This window comes from Cetorhinus maximus, chromosome 27 (assembly GCF_964194155.1).
Source record: "Cetorhinus maximus chromosome 27, sCetMax3.hap1.1, whole genome shotgun sequence".
Lineage (NCBI taxonomy): Eukaryota > Metazoa > Chordata > Chondrichthyes > Lamniformes > Cetorhinidae > Cetorhinus > Cetorhinus maximus.
Window position 1 is genome coordinate 11,571,897 of NC_135905.1, and position 18,911 is coordinate 11,590,807.

The 18,911-nt window shown below is 45.4% G+C and overlaps 2 protein-coding genes across 5 annotated transcripts in view; one reads left to right on the forward strand and one right to left on the reverse strand.

Moving 5' to 3' along the window:
• ptpn20 (protein tyrosine phosphatase non-receptor type 20) overlaps positions 1 to 18,911 on the reverse strand; it is a 336,983-nt gene that overhangs the window by 198,188 nt on the left and 119,884 nt on the right. For all 4 annotated transcript variants that reach the window (XM_078530719.1, XM_078530716.1, XM_078530715.1 and 1 more), the window contains 2 exons: positions 10,800 to 10,950; positions 1,517 to 1,655 (listed from right to left, as the gene is read on the reverse strand). In XM_078530719.1, the coding sequence (XP_078386845.1) occupies positions 1,517 to 1,655; positions 10,800 to 10,950 (290 nt within the window). The remainder of the gene's footprint in view (positions 1 to 1,516; positions 1,656 to 10,799; positions 10,951 to 18,911) is intronic.
• mapk8a (mitogen-activated protein kinase 8a) overlaps positions 1 to 18,911 on the forward strand; it is a 485,513-nt gene that overhangs the window by 198,186 nt on the left and 268,416 nt on the right. The window lies entirely within an intron of this gene.

Here is an 18,911-nt window from a genome sequence, read left to right on the forward strand (position 1 = left end):
AATGGCACGGACTGGTAGTCCTGAATGGTAGCACAAGGAGAGGAGTTTTACGCTTTAATAATTAATAATAATGCTCTGAGTTCCAGAAGAACAGCAAGAAAAGAAGAGGTTATCACCCTTGGATAACAAAGGAATTGGGAAGGAAAAGTTATCTCACCAAGATGACTTTTAATGATGCTCATGCATATGCATGTGAGGTAATACAAAGGCAAAATAAAAGATTCCTAAAGTAGTAAGCCATTTGTCTTGCTGTTACAAGTGTATGTGTATCACTCTGTGGCATGAAGTGCTGAAATAATACTATAGATCTGTCTCTTTTATCATCTCTATGTCGATGGATAGAAGGATAGCAGTTTTGCACCACACTCTTAAATTATTATAGGAAAGTGGGGACTGGAGGAGACCATTTAGCCCCTCGAGCCTGTTCTGCCATTCAATGAGATTGTGGCTGATCTGCAAATTAACCCTTTTTTAAAAATTTGTTCACAGGATGTGAGCATCGCTGGCTAGGCCATCATTGATTGTCCATCCCTAGTTGCCCTTGAGAAGGTGGTGGTGAGCTGCCTTCTTGAATCACTGTTGTCCATGTGGTGTAGGTGCACCCACAGTGCTATTAAGAGGGGAATTCTAACTCCATATCATTGCCTTTTCCCCAACCAGCATAAATAGTTTCCCCTAATCCACCTTATCTGTGTCCCTTAATATCTTTGAAACATTCATCATAATCACCCCTTAACTTTCTAAATTCAAGAGAATACCACCCCAGTATGTTTAATCTCTCAGGATGTGAGAGGTGCTGGCAAGGCTGGCATTTATTGGCCATCCCTAATTGCCCTTGAGGAGGTGGGGGGTGGGTCTTGATTGCTGCAGCTCATGTGGTTAGGTAGAGAGTTCCATGATTTTGACCCAGCGACAATAAAGGGATGGTGATATTTGTCTAAGTCAGTGTGATTTGGAGAGGAACGTGGAGGTGATCCCATGCACTTTCTGCCCTTGTCCTTGCAGGTGGTTGAAGTTGCTGGTTTGGGTTATGCTGTCAAAGAAGCCTTGACAAGTTGCTGCAAGGCATGCTGTGGACAGTACACACTTTGGCTGCAATACACTCGTGGGGGGTGTTCAAGCTGGTGAATTGGCTGTGGGGCTTTTATAAAGGGCCTGGGACCATCTGTACCATGCCTCCCCTTCATGTGTGGCTTGTAGCAGACCTGCTTCTTGATATGCCACTGCCTATGTTTACGGCTTCATTTGCTGTAGGTTGTTGCCATGTTTGGACTGTACCCTTCCCTTTTATTAATCTGCAGCAAAAGCAACCAGGAGAATGTTACTTGGGGGAAGTGAGAGGGTGTAGAGCAAAGAGCATCTAAAATAGACCTGCCAAAATGCCAACAGTAGGACTTCTGGTTTTGTCAGTTTTTTCTCTTCACATCAAGTGTCTGCCATGACGCATTTGAATTCAGGAGTTCATAGCACAGATTAAAAGTGATTGCTATTGTTAGTTTGCTCGCCACACACTCACCTCAGAAATGTAATCTCCGTACTCTGCCTGGAGAGCCAGGGAGGCGAGCAGCAGAGCTGTCTCATCGCTGCAGTACAATCGCTCTTCAAGGATGTCTTTCCTCAGTTGCAGATAATATTGATGTCGGGTGACGCTGTGTCTAAAAGGCAAACGTATGGCAATAAAATCCTGGTATTGTTTACACATTGAGGGCCTTTCAAGCAGACGAGTTTGTATTTGGGTAGCTTTTATTTTATTGACACCTATATAGGTGCCAATGATGGCTCAGCTGGTAGCTCTCTTGATACTGAGTCAGAAGGCTGTGAGTTCAAATCCCACTCCAGAGGATTTAAGCACCAAGTTCAGACTGACGCTTCAGTGCAGTACTGAGTGACTGCTACACTGTTAAAGCTGCTGTCTTTCAGGTGGGACACTATAATGTGGCCTGGTCTGCCCCCAGGGGTGGATGTAAAAGATCCTATGGCATCACTTTGAAGAAAAGCAGGGGAGTTCTCCCCAGTCAGATGGCTAATATCTATCCCTCGCCCAAAGTCATCAAAACAGGTTATCTTGTCATTTATCTTATTGATGTTGCTGTGGGAAAATTGTCTACAACAGTGACACCTGTTATAGTGTGTTGGGTACAGTTCAGTGGGCCTGAAGAAGTCTTTGTAGTCATACATAAGTTAACTGTAAGTCTTCATTGACTCTTAAAATTATTTACAAATATATAATAAAGGGTATGAGCTAGGAGCTGTCCCCGTGCTTGCTGGTACACACGGCTCTGTCCAAACCTCAACTGACCCTGGGTGAGGGTCATGTGCTCTCTTACATCACTATGTGGGCAGTCCTGTATACAGTCCCACATTAACTCTATATGTGCCAGACCCTTATACTACAGCACCCAACCCAAAATAAAGTTCTTCATCGGCTGTGAAGCACTGTGGGATGTCCTGGGGTTGAGAAAGGCACTATATAAATCCAAGTTCAATTTCTTTCTGGTTTACATATTTGGGGATTCCAGTTGCCTAGAACCAGCCTGGATGTGGTACAGGTATTTATGTAGCTGCAGGTATCTAATTCTATACGTGCCATCCAAATTCAGCTGCAGCATGTCAAGGGGCTCCATTGTGCCACATTACAGCTTTAGCTAACCCTCTAGAGGATTTACGCAAATGATTTACCCCTATTGTCCTCATTTGGTTCAAGCTTGATATCCTCTCAACCACTGCCCACTGATATAGATCACTGGATAGTGACCATGAGCAGGAGCCCTGGCTGGTTTTATGAACCCTCTGGAGTGCTGGGATACATAGGACTTCACCTGCTACCCCGGGGAACATTCGTCAACTTTGGTCTACCTGTTGAAGAGTAATTTAAGTGGATAAGTGCAATGTCGCCCCCCATGTAATTGTATTAGAGCTTGTTCTATGGGAACCATTAGACATTACAAAGCAACCAAACGTTGCCTCAGGTGCAGCACTGCCAACACTATCTTAGCAGACTTCACTGCACTAGCTTTTAGCTGGTGTGGCTGCCTCCAACCAGGGGCAGAGCAGAAGGGTTTGCGCTTTCTTGGCCACTTACCCACAACTGGCCCAAAATCCGTTTATTTGTAAAGTTACTTGATTTTAAAACCACCTTTGAAACTCCAGCCTTCCAGCAGAATGCCTTTTATGACAATCGACTCGCAAGGCCTGACTGTCCCCTCAGCACCGACTAATCAATAAAAAAGAACAGCCAATTAAGAACGACCAAAAAGAACAGCACAATTAAGCATCAAGCTGTGCTGGGGCTGAATGGGAATGCGGTTCTCAGTTATCTCTCGGATGAGTCCTGGCTGTTCAGGTGAATGTAGAAGAACCCAAATCTTTGTTTTAAGAAGAGCAGTGGAATTCCCCCCACTGTTCTGGCCAAAATTTATCCCCTGACTAAAGGGGCGTGAGTGATCATTCATACCCGGGCGCTATTGGTGGGATCGCGCCATGCCTTGTTTACCAATAAAACAACAATAACTGCATTTCAGAAGAGAAAAACCATTTGCACTTTTGGAAGAGCAGTAATGTAAAAAGAAATTGACCATCGCACTGTAGAGCGTTTTAAGGAAAGGAGCTGAATTTATCTAGCGCTTCAGGACATCCTCGAGCACTTTACAGCCAATTATGCCCTTTTGACTTTTAGTCAACGTTGAAGTGCAGGAAATGCAGCAGCCGATTTGTGCACAGCAAGCTCCCACAAACAGCTTTTTCTGCTTTTTCACGATGTGGGTTGAAGGATAAACGAAGCAAATTAGGAGGTGTAATGAAGGGTGTCAAAGGTAGGGTTTAAGAGGTAGGTTTTACAGAAATAAGGAAGAGGGCAAGGCGATGGAGGGATTTCAACAATAAGAGTTTTAAAATTGAGATGGTGCTAGACCGGGAGCTATTGTAGATCAGCCGAGCTCAGCTATGAATGAAGATTTCAATGGCAGACAGAGTGAAGCATGGCAGATACAGGCAGTGTAACAGAGCTGAAAGTAGGTGGGCCTTGTGTCTGAGAGGGTATTGGGTCCAAAACCCAGGTCAGGGTTGAACAGAATGCCAAGGTTACAAACAGTTTGGCGCAGCCTGAGACTGTAGTTAAAGAAAGGGATGGAGTTGGTCATGAGGGCATTGAGTTTGTGCCAGAGGTTGAAGACAATGGCTTTAGTCTCCCTAATGTTTAGCTGGAGAAAAGTATAAGTCATCCAAGACCAGTCAAACAATCTGACAGTATTTAGTCACTTAAAAGCAATTCATTGGCAGTGTAGCACTTTTGAATAAGAACACATGAACCTAAAAAATAGGAGCAGGAGTAGACCACATGGCCCATCAAGCCTGCTCTGTCATTCAATAAGGTCATGGCTGATCTTGGGCTTCAAATCCATTTTCCTGCACGTTCCCCATATCCCTTAATTCCCGGAGAGGCTAAAATTCTACCTATCCCAGCCTTAAATGTATTCAGCGGTAAAGCATCCACGGCCCTCTGGGGCAGAGAATTCCAAAGATTCACAACCCTTTGAGTGAAGTAATTTCTCCTCATCTCAGTCCTAAATGGTCGGCCCCTTATCCTGAGACCGTGTCTTTGTGTTTTAGATTCCCCGACCAGCGGAAACAATCTCTCAGCGTCCGCCCTATCAAGCCCCTTCAGAATCTTTTACATTTCAATGAGATCCCCTCTCATTCTTCTAAACTCCAGAGAATATAAGCACAGTTTACTCAGCTTCTCATCATAGGACAACCCCCTCATCCCAGAGACCAATTTAGTGAACCATCGCTGTACCGCCTCCAATGCGAGTATATCCTTTGTTAAATCTGGAGACCAGAACTGCGCACAGTATTCCACAAGTAGTCTCACCAAAATCCTGTCCAACTGTAGCAAGACCTCTTTATTCGTGTACTTCAATCCCCTTGCAATAAAGGCCGTTTGCCTTCCTAATTGCTTGTTGTACTTGCATGCTAACTTTCTGCATTCCTTTTTTTTTCATTCTTTCACGGGACGTGGGTGTTGCTGTCTAGGCCAGCATTTTTATTGTCCATTCTAATTACTCTCCAGAAGGTGGTGGTGAGCCGCCTTCTTCAACCACTGCAGTCCATGTGGTGTAGGTACACCCACGGTTCCAGGATTTTGGCCCATCGACAGTGAAGGAACGGCAATATATTTCTAAGTCAGGATGGAGGGGAACTTACAGGTGGTGGTGTTCCCATACATCTGTTGCCCTTATTGGTGGTAGAGGCCGTGGGTTTGTAAGGGGCTGTCGAAGAAGCCTTGGTGAGTTGCTGCAGTGCATCTTGATCAAGCATACCAAAGTCTCTTTGAACATCAATGCTTACAAGTTTCTCGCCTTTTAAAAAATATTCTGCTTTTTTATCCTTATGACCACAGTGATTAACTCCACACTTCCCTATATTATACTCCATCTGCCATCTTGTTGCCCATTCAGCTAACCTGTCTATATCTCTTTGCAGTCTCTCTGTGTCATCCCCACAGCTTACCTTTCCAACTAGCTTGGCATCATCAGCAAACTTTGATACATCACTCTCTGTCTCTTCACATAAGTCATTAATATAGATTGTAGACAGCTGACACCCCTACACTGATCCTGTGGGACTCCACTATTCACTACCTGCCAACTTGAAAAAGTTCTCCGTTAACCAATCCTCTATCCATGCTAATATATTACCCCCAACTCCATGTGCCCTTATGTTACCTATTAACCTTTTATGCAACACCTTATCAAATTCCTTTTGGAAATCCAGGTACACTGCATCTACTGGTTCCCCTTTATCTACCCTACTAGTTACATCCTCAAAAATCTCTAATAAACTTGTCAAACAGAGTTTTTCTTTAGTAAAGCCATGTTGACTGGTTCTAATCATGCTATTCCTTTACTAAGTGTACTGTTAAGGCTTCCTAAATAAAAGGTTCAAGCATTTTCCCAACAACTGATGTTAGACTAACTGGTCTATAGTTCACTGTTTTCTCTCTCCCTTCTTTCTTGAAAAGCAATGTAACCTTTGCCATCTTCCAATCTATTGGGACCATTCCCAAATCTAAGGAATTTTGGAAAATCATAGCCAGCACATCCACTATCTCTGCAGCTATCTCTTTTAGAACCCTGGGGTGTAGGCCATCAGGCCCCAGGGATTTGTCAGATTTTAGTCCATTAAGTTTCTCCAATACTTTTTCTCTGCTGATATTAATTTCCCTAATTTGCACACTCTTTTTAGCCCCTATGTTATTGTCTATTTCTGGTATGGAGCTTGTGTCTTCTACTGTGAAGACAGACACAAAATATTTGTTCAATGCCTCCGCCATTTCCTCATTCCCCATGATAATTTCTCCTGCCTCTGCTTCTAAGGGACCAACATTTACTTTAGCTACTCTCTTCCTTTTTATATCTTATAAAAGCTCTTACAATCTGTTTTTATATTTCTGGCTAGTTTACTCTCATATTCTATTTTTTTCCCCTTTTTATCAACTTTTTAGTTGCCCTTTGCTGGTTTCTAAAAAATTCCCAATCCTTAGACTTGCTCCTGTTTTTTGCAACATTATAAGCCTCCTTCTTTCAATCCAATACTACCCTTAACTTCCGGAGTAACCTATGGATGTGTCTGTCTTGCTGAGTTATTTTTCTTCAGTGGAATGTATTTTTGTTGAACATTTTGAATTGTTTCTTTAAATGTTTCCCTCTCATCATTTACCACCATACCTTTTGTCTATTTGCCCAATTAACCTTTGCCAATTCTCCCCTCATCTCTATGTCATTGGCTTTGTTTAAGTTTAATATCCTTGTTTGCGATTGGAATACATCACTTTAAACTTAACATGAAACTGAATGGTATTATGGTCGCTATTTCCCAGTAGACCTTTTACCATGACATTACTAACTAACCCTGCTTCATTAGATAATACTAGATCTATGGTAGCTTTATCCTTAGCTGGTTCCACTATGTACTGCTCCAAGAAACTATCACAAAAATGTTCTACAAACTCATCTTCTAGACCATTCTTGCCAATTTAATTGCCTCAGTCTATATGAAGATTAAAGTCCCCCACAATTATTACATTTTCTTTGTTACCAGCTCCAATAATTTCTTGCCTACTGCTCTGCCCGACAGTATAACTACTGTTGAGGGGGCCTATAAACTACTCCCACCGTGTGAATGCGTTGTGGATGTGTGAGATGCTATATGATTGCAGTTCTTCCTTTACAGCATTTGAGGGAGTCGTATCTTCCCAACACTGGACTTTGCATCTGTTTTGCAATGCTGTCAGGTATAGTGAAAAGCCAGCTTAAAAGGGACAACCTGAGATTCCAAACCCAGGTGACATTTCGATCAGTTTGACCTGTCTAATAACAGGTTTCCATTGAGTGGACAAGTTTAAGAGAACTTCTTGTTTTAGAAATTAACGGAAAGCAGCAAAGAGTCAAACTCACAGGGCCTGTCAGATGCAGTTGAGCTGGCAAAAAGTCTCCAGGCAATAGCTTTTCAGCATCACATTCTCTTGGCAGTTGTGCAACAGATCAGGTTAGAGATCTCGGGATTCTGAGAACACATCCTTATTATTCCCACGTTGCTTTGGAACTAGAATTACTCCTATCTATTCTCGCCAAGTGCACATTTACATTTCATCCAAATAATGTTGTAGGCGACTCCAGAATGTCACTGAGTACCAACTATTTACAGTATTTTCTATTGTTTATTGGAAAGGAACGTATTACCTTGTTACTTTTCAAACTGCGGGCCCTGTGACTAGGGAAGGGTGTAATATATACCAAGATTCGTGGGCATTGATCCAGGGATGAGGGATTTTAGTTACAAGATTAGGTTGGAGAAGCTGAGGTTGTTCTCCTTGGAGCAAAGGAGGTTGAGGGGTAATTTGATAGAAGTGTACAGGATTATGACAGGTTTTGATAAGGTAGACAAAGAAAAACTGTTCCCATTAGCTGATACAATGACTAGGAGACACAGATTTAACGTTTAGGGCAAAAGATTGATGGGGGATGTGAGGAGGAACTTTTCTTACACAATGAGTGCTAATGACCTGGAACTCGCTGCCTAAGGGGCGGGTGGTAGTGGAGACAATCGAAGATTTCAAAAGGAAATCGGAGAGGCACATGTGGGAAATAAACTTGCCAGGCTAAGGGGATAGGGTGGGGGAATGGGGCTGATTGGATCACTCTACAGAAAGCCGGCATGGACTCAATGGGTCGAATGGCCTCCTTCTCTGTCTTTATAAGGCTCATAAGCCAGGAATGGGCAATACACTGTTACTGATCAAGAGCTTAAAGCAGGGCATCTAAACTTTATCTCCCTAGATTTCAATAGTGAGTGTATACCATAAAGCCTCAGCAATGTGCTGGGTGGGGGAAATATGTAAATCTTAAATTCATGCTCCCATGAAAGTCAAGATGCAAGATTTCGGAAGCCTGGTTTAGGATTTTTCCAATGAGGCAATATCGCTCTGAGCACATGCCTTTCCAAATCTCTGGATACACATGATTCAAACAGGATGAAAGCTGTAAATAAAAATCTTAAATGCAAATCGACCTTCCAGTATTGGATCATCAAGGATCACAAGCCATAGTAACCCGTGGGCTGCAGTTTGAACATCCAGTGCATTAAGGGCTATTTTTCTTCCACACAAGTCAATAGCATCAATACACTTAACGCAGAATCTGTGATCAACTGTCTGCATGTAAATCGGAGGTAATTTTAACACCCCAGAGCTGATGAGATAGAGTGGCTGGTGTATGGGGGTTCAAAAATTGAGAAGTGGGAACCCACTCCATCTCCAAAACATCCACTTCTGGTTTTAACAGAGGTGCTGGGGGTGGGTGGAGGGGGGGGTGAGGTGAGCTACTAGCCTTCTGTCCAGAAGCAGGCCCATCATTTAAGTATTTATAGGAGACATCTCCAACTTTAACCCCAGTTTTACTTTCAAAGACTTTGGGCCACATTTCCTTGGGCTCAAGAAACCCAATAGTTAAAATTTTACATCGGATTACATAGCATATACGGCACAGAAACAGGCCATTCAGCCCAACCTGTCCATGCCGGTGTTTATGCTCCACTCGAGCCTCCTCCCATCTTTCCTCATCTAAATTTACCATCGTAACCCTCTAATCTCTACTCCCTCATATGCTTGTCTAGCTTCCCCTCAAGTGCATCTGTACTGTTTGTTTCAACCGCTCCCTGTGGTCGCGCATTCCACATTCCCACCACTCTTTGAGTAAAGGAGTTTCTTCTGAATTCCCTATTGGATTTCTTAGTGACTATCTTATATTAATGGCCTCTTGTTAAGCACCTCCGCACAAAAGGAAACATTCTCTCTGCAAGTGAGGCTAGAAGAGCTGGATCCAAAAGGTAAGTGCCTCTCCAGCACTGCTTGTGGGCCAAGAGGAGCAAACTTCCCATTTCACACCTGAGGTTTATGTGCCCCATAAGCTTCCCCCCACCCACCTCTCCATCTAACACTATCAGCACAGCCTTCTATTCCTTTCTCACTGATACATTTAAACCACCTTCCCCTTAAGTATGTGTGAACGTGATTGTGCATCAATAGATCACACAGAATAAGCATAAAAACTGTTCCAACTGTACAACCCCATCTCCCAACTGTGAAATCAAATCAGTATATAATACCAATTGCAGGCACAAGGGAGTGATTTCAGGAGTGTGATCTAATTTTGGTTTGGAGATAGTTGAATAGCATCATCAACTGCTTAAGCTTTGAAAGATTTAAGTTTCGATTCTCTAATTTAATTATGTCATCAATAGTCCTCTCCCCAAGGAACGCGTGCACTGCCGGGATAAATCTCTATGGAGAGCATCTGTTCAGAGGTTCAAATGCAGGTGACAACCTGCAGGAATCCCCTGGAGGTTTAAGGCTTACCCTAGAGAATCAGGCAGAAACTTTAACACTGTTTCATCTTCTGGGGGCTTCTGCTTTAAGTCAAACGTGATCAATTTACAAAATCCCAGCCAGGCACAACGCTCTTTTCCCTCAGCCATGACTTTTAGAAACTTGGATGCTTAGGTTAAAATAGACAAAACATCAAGGCCACGGGGATGTTACTCATAGCGCAAACGTACAAGATCACCCCTGACATTTGTGGTCCATGGAATGGTCGAGCTTTGTGGGTCAAGAACATAAGAACTAGGAGCAGGAGTAGGCAATTCAGCCCCTCGAGCCTGCCCCGCCATTCATTACCATCATGGCTGATCTCATTTCGGCCTCAACTCCAATTTCACGCCCTCTCCCTATAACCTTTCAACCCGTTACTAATTTAAAATCTGCCTATCTCCTCCTTAAATTTATTCAGCGTCCCGGCATCCACTGCACTCTGAGGTAGTGAATTCCACAGATTCACGACCCTTTGAGAAAAGTAATTCCTCCTCATCTCTGATTTAAATCTACCACCCCTTAGCCTAAAACTATGGCCTCTCGTTCTAGAATGCCCCAGATGGGGAAACATCCACTCCACGTCTACTTTGTCTATCCCCTTTAGCATTTAATATATCTCAATTAGATCTCCTCTCATCCTTCTAAACTCTAGTGAGTATAGGCCTAAACTGCTCAATCTCTCCTCATAAGACAAGCCCCACATCTCTGGAATCAATCTAGTGAGCCTAGAAGGTGAAGAACATCCTCGGTATGGAATGAAATGCATTCTGTATCCTAGATATCCTGACCAGTGAGTGACAAATTGCCAGCGGGGAGGAAGGAGAGGCAGCCATTTTGTAGCCACTGACGAACGAAAGTTCGAGCTGTCACTTACTGAATTAAACTGAAGTTCTCAACGAAGAACTTTATTCTCAGGAACAGCGTGAAGTTGACAATTGCCGGTTTCTTTTTGGGCTGGTCCTTCCACCCACTAGGTGCCACCTTGTACAGCTTGGTAAAATGGTCAAGAAAAAAGAATTCCTTATCTGCAAAATAAAAGGGAAGGGGCAACACCCCACAGGTTAGAGCCAAACAGGAGGCAATGCAAGTAGTGTTGCAATGGCTAATAGGAGCAAACTTAATAAAACCCAGCTTACAGATCTTTCTATCTCAATTCTTGCGCTAAACAATAATTTTCGCAAGGGGTTTGACATACACAGGAAGACAGGCAGATGGTGTAAGAGAGAGAGAGAAAGAGAGAAAAATAAAGAGATCAGATAGATAGCATGAATGAGAGAGATGGAAAGACCAAGTGCAATCAGATATGATTAGCAAAAGAGGTAGAAAAGAGAGAGACTGACAGAGGGCATGAAATGTCTGATAATGAAGTAGATAAAAAGGTAAACAGTCTAGAACTAAGTTAACGGGGTAAACAGTTTGGAATACCTCTAGTGGCACAAAGCTTAAGTGCAGCACCTTGTGTGGTACTGAGCCAAACACACTGGGCAGAATTTTCTGCCTGTCGGCCGGGCGGGCCCGACCCAATCTCTGGCGGGCGGGGAGCCGATACCCGCCGGAGAAGCGGGCAATGCTGCCATTTTACGTGGGCGGGCCAATTCAGGCCCGCCCAGCGTGACGTCCGGCGGGAAGCGCTATGCGCACGAAAGAGCACACATCTCCCCGAGGCTAAGTGCCGCCTCAGGGAGATCGGTGACAGTTTTAAAAATAGAAAAAAAAATTCCCTAACATGTCCCTCTCATGTGACAATATGAGATGGGACATGTTCCTAATTTACATTATAACTTTATTAACATTTTTGCAACCCTGCATGAAACCTTATCCCGCCGCTGGATGAGGTTTCATGTTTTCTCTAGTTGCCGCCGGGGCTCCTGGCCTGCCCGCCATTGACTGGTCGACGGGCCCGCAGCTGATTTGGCTGCGCCCCCGACTTCCTGAAAATTTAAATGGGGCGGGATGACATCGGGAGTTCCGCCTGATGTCATCCCGCGTCATTTTACGTGTCGGCGAGCGGGCCCCGCCCTCTGCTCGCCGACGGCAAAAGTCTGCCCATTGAGTTTAATTGATAACCTATGTGTAATTAGTTGATCTAAGACAGGCAGCAGTCAGGCTGTAGAGACCAAGGGAAAAACCAGCTAGGGTTTGTGTTCCTAGTCAGTTCCTACTCATTTCAGCTTGGCTGATTTGGTTGCACTGTGGCCTCAGAATTAGAAGGTTGTGTGTTCATTTCTCACTCCAGGACTTGAGCACACAGGGTGGGGTTTTTACCTCGTCTGGCGGGCACAGCGGGCGTGCCCGGGAATGGCCACGAAACTGACCGCCGCCCGCGATTGGGCCCTGACCGCGGTTTCGCGCTGGCTGGCCAATTAACGGTCAGCCAGCGTGAATCGTGCGCTGAAACGCTCGGCGCTGCCTGGATGGGGGGAGAGGGGGAGAGTGGAGAGAGGAGGGGGAGGGAGGGAGGGAGGGGGGAATGGGATGGAGGGAGGGGAGGGAGGGAGGGAGGGGGAAGGGGAGGGAGGGAGGGGAGGGAGGGAAGGAGGGAGGGAGGGGGAAGGGAGGAAGGGAAGGGGAGGGGGCAGGGGAGGCAGGGGAGGGGAGGGGAGGGGAGGGGAGGGGAGGGGAGGGGAGGGGGGAGGGAAGGGGAGGGGAGGGGGGAGGGGAGGGGAGGGGAGGGGGGAGGGGAGGGGAGGGGAGGGGGGGGAGAGGGGAGGGGGGGAGGGGGAAAGGGGAGGGCGAGCACAGAAGTCAGCGCATGTGCAGGGGTGAGCTTACAGAAGGCTCCCTGAAGGCACAGAGCTGCCTCAGGGAGCTGAGGATTTTTGACACGAGAAATTAAAACTGGAAAACTAAGGAAAACATGTCCCCGTTCATGTGACTCTTGTTAAAAATTAGGTTTAAAATTTTTTATTTTTTTAAATCAATGGTTGAGACCTCATCCCGTCTGTGGATGAGGTTTCACAAAAAATGCAAAGGAACGAACAAATGTACAGCAATGAAACTGGTAAATCCTTCTGCATATTTCTTAAAAAGTCATTTTCAGTTTTTAAAATTAGCTTCATCACAGATGCTGGACTGGACACTGACTAAATATGCTTATATTTTGTGATAAATCTAATTTCAGCTATATTAATAAGAACATAAGAAATCGGAGCAGGAGTAGGCCATTCGGCCCCTCAAGCCTGCCCCGCCATTCAATAAGATCATGGCTGATCTGCCCCAGGCCTCAACTCTTCATTCGTGCCAGCTCCTCATAGCTCTCAACTCTCCGATATTTCAATAAACAATCTACCTCCTCTTTAAATACTTCCAGTAATCTAGCCTCCACAACTCTCTGGGGTAGAGAATTCCAGACATTCACCCCTCTGAGAGAAGAAATCCTTCACATCTCAGTTTTAAATGAGTGTCCCCTTGTTCTGTAACTATGTCCCCTAGTTCGAGATTCCCCTATTAGTGGAAATCTTCTCAACGTCTACCCTGTCAAGCCCCCTCAGAATCTTGTACATTTCAATAAGATCACCCCTCATTCTTCTAAACTCTAGTGAATAAAGGCCTAACCTGTTTAGCCATTTTTGATAACTCAAGACTATTATTATTATTATTACCCTAGGACTGATCCTTATGGCACTCCACTAGTTACATCTTTCCAACCTGAAAAAGACCCATTAATCCCGACTCTGTCTTCTGTGTGTTAGCCAACCCTCAATCCAAGCTATTACATTACCCCCAATACTGGGAGCTGCTAGTTTGTGCAATAACCTTTATTTATTTATTTACTAAACAGCATCAGGTTAACACTTGTATCAAGGAATATTCTTTAATGCAAACAAAAACATTCTCAAATGCTCTCTGTTTGTGCTGGTTCATAGCAGGTTTTACATTCGCCGATATGCACATGAGTCTGGCTTCATGAAGGGGAAATCAAGCCTGACAAATGTATTAGAATTCGTTGAGGAGGTAACAAGCAGGATAGATAAAGGGGGACCAGTAGATGTAATGTATTTGGATTTCCAAAAGGCGTTCAATAAGGTACCGCACATAAGACTACTTAAAAAGATAAGAGCCCATGGTGTTGGGGGTGGTATATTAGCATGGACAGAGGATTAGCTAAGTACTAGAAGACAGACAGTTGGGATAAGGGGGGAATTTTCAGGATGGCAACCTGTAACTAATGGAGTGCCACAGGGATCAGTGCTGGGGCCACAATTTACAATATATATTAATGATTTGGATGAGGGAAGTGAATGTACTATCACCAAGTTTGTGGATGACACAAAAATAAGTGGGAAGGCAAGTGGTGAGGATGACACAAAGAGTCTGCAGAGGGATATAGACAGGTTAAGTGAGTGGGAAAAAAACTTGGCAGATGGAATATAATGTGGGAAAATGTGAGGTTATGCACTTTGGCAGGAAGAATAGAGGAGCTGAATGTTATTTAAGTGGAGAGAGACTGCAGAAAGCTGCAGCACAGAGGGATTTGGGGGTCCTCGTGCATGAATCTCAAAAAGCTAACACACAAGTTCAGCAGGTATTGGGGAAGGCAAATGGAATGATAGCCTTTATTTCAAAGGGAATGGAGAATAAAAATAAGGAAGTCTTGCTAAAACTATACAAGGCACTAGTTAGACCACATCTAGAATACTGTGAACAGTTTTGGTTCCCTTATCTAAGGAAAGATATACTGGCATTGGAGGCAGTCCAGAGAAGGTTCACTAGGCTGATCCCGGGTATGGAGGGATTTTCTTATGAGGAGAGGTTGAGTAGGTTGGGCCTGGAGTTTAGAAGAATGAGAGGCGACCTTATTGAACAATCTAAGATTCTTAAGGAGCTTGACGGGGTAGATGCCGATAGGCTGTTTCCCCTTGTGGGAGAGTCTAGGACCAGAGGGCAGAATCTCAGAGTAAGGGGGCGCCCATATAAGACAGAAATGAGGAGGAATTTCATCTCTCAGAGGGTAGTGAATCTGTGGAATTCTTTACCGCAGAGGGCTGTAGAGGCTGGGTTGTTAATTATATTCAAGGCTGAGTTAGACAGATTTTTAATCAGTAAGGGAATCAAGGGTTATGGGGAAAAGGCAGGAAAGTGGAGTTGAGGGTTATCAGATCAGCCATGATCTTACTGAATGGCGGAGCAGATTCAATGGGCCGAATGGCCTACTTCTGCTACGTCTTATTATAAAACTTGAGGGGAAAAAAGCACTTCTCAAAACTCAAACAATTTTCAGCACCCAAAGCTGAAACACTTACTCATGTTGTGTATGTGGTACCTTATCGGTTATGCTGCTGGAACACAGTAACCCAGATCTTATAAATTCAAACCATGGCAGGTTGTGAAATTGAATTCAGTCAAGGCAAAAATATAAAAACACAAGTTGCACTTGTGGACATCTGGCGAGGGACAGGATTGCTGTTAGTTCCTCCTGGCTCTGCTGCCAACATTCAGTGTTTATGGTGCATATATGAAGAATGGGGGCCAGAGTGAGGCACCAGATATCTTGTTCTACCTATTGAACAGGCCAGAGGCTGGGAATTCTGCGGCACGTAACTCAGCTCTTGACTCCCTAAAGTCTGTCCACCATCTACAAGGCACAAGTCAGGGGTGTGGTGGAAAACTCTCCACTTGACAAGATGGCTGCAGATCTAACAACGCTCAGGCTCAACACCATCTAAGCAGTCTGCTTGATTGTCACCCCATCTAATGCCTTCAACGTTCACTCCCTCCACCACCGACACACAGTGGCAGCAGTGTGTACCATCTACAAGCGGCACTGCAGAAACTCACCAAAGCCCCTTCTACAGCAACTTCCAAACCGGCAGTCTCTATCACCCAGGAGGACAAGGGCAGCAGATGCATGGGAACACTGCCACCTGCAAGCTCCCCCTCAAAGCCAGTCACCATCCCGACTTGGGAATATATCGGCCGTTCCTTCACCATCGTTGGGTCAAAGTCCTGGAACTCCCTCCCTAACAGCACTGTGGGTGTACCTACACCACATGGACTGCAGCGGTTCAAGATGGCGGCTCACCCCCACCTTCTCAAGGGCAACTGGGGATGGGCAATAAATGCTAGACTTGCCAGCAATGCTCCCATCCCGTGAAAGAATAAAAAAAAAGCCACTGTCATCAGGAGTCAAAGAGAAAGAGTTGAAAAGAAAGGTCGGAAGACTGGTGTATGATTCAGATTTATGAAGTACTCCCGAAAAGATCATTTTACGCTGGCGGGGTTTTCTGGTCCCACCGAAGTCAATGGACTTTTGAACGGCTCACCGCATTTTACGGCCTCACCCCTGCCGCAATGGGGCCATAAAATGTGGCGCCCGTGTGTGTAAATAAACATTGCGAAATGATTTTGGAATTTGATTATCTTCACCCGACAATTCATGACTGACCTTGCCACCCTACCCACAAAAGGCCTGCACTTCTAATTAGCTCGAAACCATGGAGGGGTGACTTCTAGCGCTCCATCTGGAGGACGTGATAGGCCAGGTTTTGCTATCACAATTTCCACCAGATGTCCCCTGCCAGCCATGAAATTTAATTTTCTTATCGGACTCACTCCAGAGTACTCGATCATCTCCGAACCACTGCTACAGAAACCCTGCTTGAGACAGTCTCAGTAAAAATGTTTGGGGCTTTAAAAATTACTTTTGAGTCACGATTGTCCTCCAGGATGAGCGAAGACATTCAGTTAATTTATTTCTACGTTATTAGCCAGGCGGTTTGGGCCCATTCTCCTATCGGCCCACCTGCTGCCAGAAGCCCTATTATCTTTCTTGCGAGAGCGACAGTTGGAATGCTTGCACTTTGTTAAACCTTAATTTACTTTGACAAATTGGGTCTTGTTTCTTCATCGAGTAAAGCTCCATAATTTCACCCCCGCGATATTCACCAAACACTGTGTTTGCTTGACGATGATTGAAAAAATAATTAAGGAAAAGAAAAGCTCCCAAATGATGATAAGTGAATAATCTGTCTTAATGCACACGAAAATGCCCCTGCTTCGTCACTTATCGGTTATATCCTTCGACGAGAAAGCAGAGACAGAGCTCATGAGGCTGTGTCTTTATTATTAATATTGACTGCTGCCTGTTCTAGCTCTCTTCTCTCAGCAGATCAGTGAATGCTAAGCCCTCTAATGTGAAGTGAAGGGAGGGGGATGCCAAAGACTGAACTGTCGCTGTGAACATTAGTTGCATCTGAGCATTGCCTGCACTTGAAAAGGAATGGATTATGAATTCATAGAAACCTACAGCACAGGAGGCCCTTCAGCCCATCACATCTGTGCTGGCTCTTTGAAAGAGCAGTCGTGCTTAGTCCCGCGACCCTGCTCCGTGTCCATGACCCTGTAAGATCCTCTCCCTCATGTGAGCAGCTTTTCATTATAAGAGGCTGCATCCCAAACCAACCTCTCAAACTTCTCTGCAAATTTTCCTTTCTCACCCGAGGATATCAAGTCCTTTAGTGCAGAGCAAATCTGGGCCTCATCTTAATGTGTACAGATCAGAGGAGGTGGTGTGTGGGCAGGGGCTTGGGGGTGGTGGGTGTGGGGATGAGATTCTGCATCCATTACAGCACAGTCCACCAGGAATTTTGCAGGAGTCCACCAGGATGGTCAGAAACTCGGTTGAGACCCCGATAGGTCAGGCGATTGTGGGGCTTCCCTCTCCCAATCTCTTCAAGGAAGCGGGCTAGGACAGGATAAATACCAAGGAGATGTTTCTCCTGGCTGGGGAATCTAGAACACAAGGTGAAAGTTTCTGAGGGTCCGCCACTTGAGGAGAAACCTCTTCGCTCAGAGAGTTGCGAGCCTTTGGAATTCTCTAACCCAGGAGCTACGGTCATTGAGCGTACTCAGGTGAGAGGTTGATCAATTTATTGGGTACTAAGTGTATTGAGGGCTATGGACATAATGTGGGAAGGTGCAGTTGAGGTAGAAGATCTTGTTGAATGGTGTGGCAAGTTCAAAAGGCAAAATGGCCTATTCTAGGTGGTATTTCTTACATTGTTATGGGGTTAAATTTTACAGGGGGCGGGTAGGGCATACTGCTCATGCCCCCAGTTGAAATGTCAGTCGTGAGCTGACCAGCTTTAAAAAAGGCTGCCCTGCAGCAATAATACCCTGGTTTGAGGGGGTGCAGGGGCAGCTTTAATAAGATAATTGTGGGACTTCTGCCCCTCAGGAGAACAAAGTCCTGCCCTCGAGAGGCGCCAGCCAATCTGATTGCCTGGCAGCTGAATAAGCACAGCAGCGCCAGAACCCAGTAGTGGCCGCTGCTGGGACTACAAGGAAGGCATTGGCCCAGATCTTCCATTCTCCGGACAGTCATACCCGGGAAGTAGCCGCGGAAGATGTGCTGGGGTACCCCTCAAAAGCCCCCACGCAAGGACTGCACAGGGATTGCCCTGCATCTGGAAGCCGCTGAATCTCTTGATTTAAATTCGAGACTTCGGATGGTTCTGAATCAATTAGCAAAATGGTTACCCAGGTAAAATAGAAGAATTAGAACCACTCCTAACTCCTGGGTAACTATACAACTGACCACCTGCCTCCCTACTGGACCCGCTAACTAGTCCCCCCCCACCCAACAACATCCAGCTATCATCCCACCACCACCAACCCCACTCCCCACCGACTACTCTCCTGATCCCCTCAACTACCCACTAACCCCCCAACTACCCCTGACCCCCAATTAACCCCACACCCCCAACCACTCTCTTGAACCCCCAACTATTCCCCCATACCCCCCCACCCCTCGGCCACCTAACTAACTTGTGCTCCCCAACTACCCTCTCGACCACCTAACCGCATCCCAGCCCCCCGACTACCCTCCCCACACCGACTTACCCCCCACTAGCTCCACTACCCTCAACTGCCCTGTCGACCCTCAGCTACTCCCCCCAACACTGCCCCCCCCCACCACAACAACCTCAATAGGCCTAAGGGCAGGCGGGCTGCTGCCTACTCTTGGTTTAAACAAGACTCGCTGGCA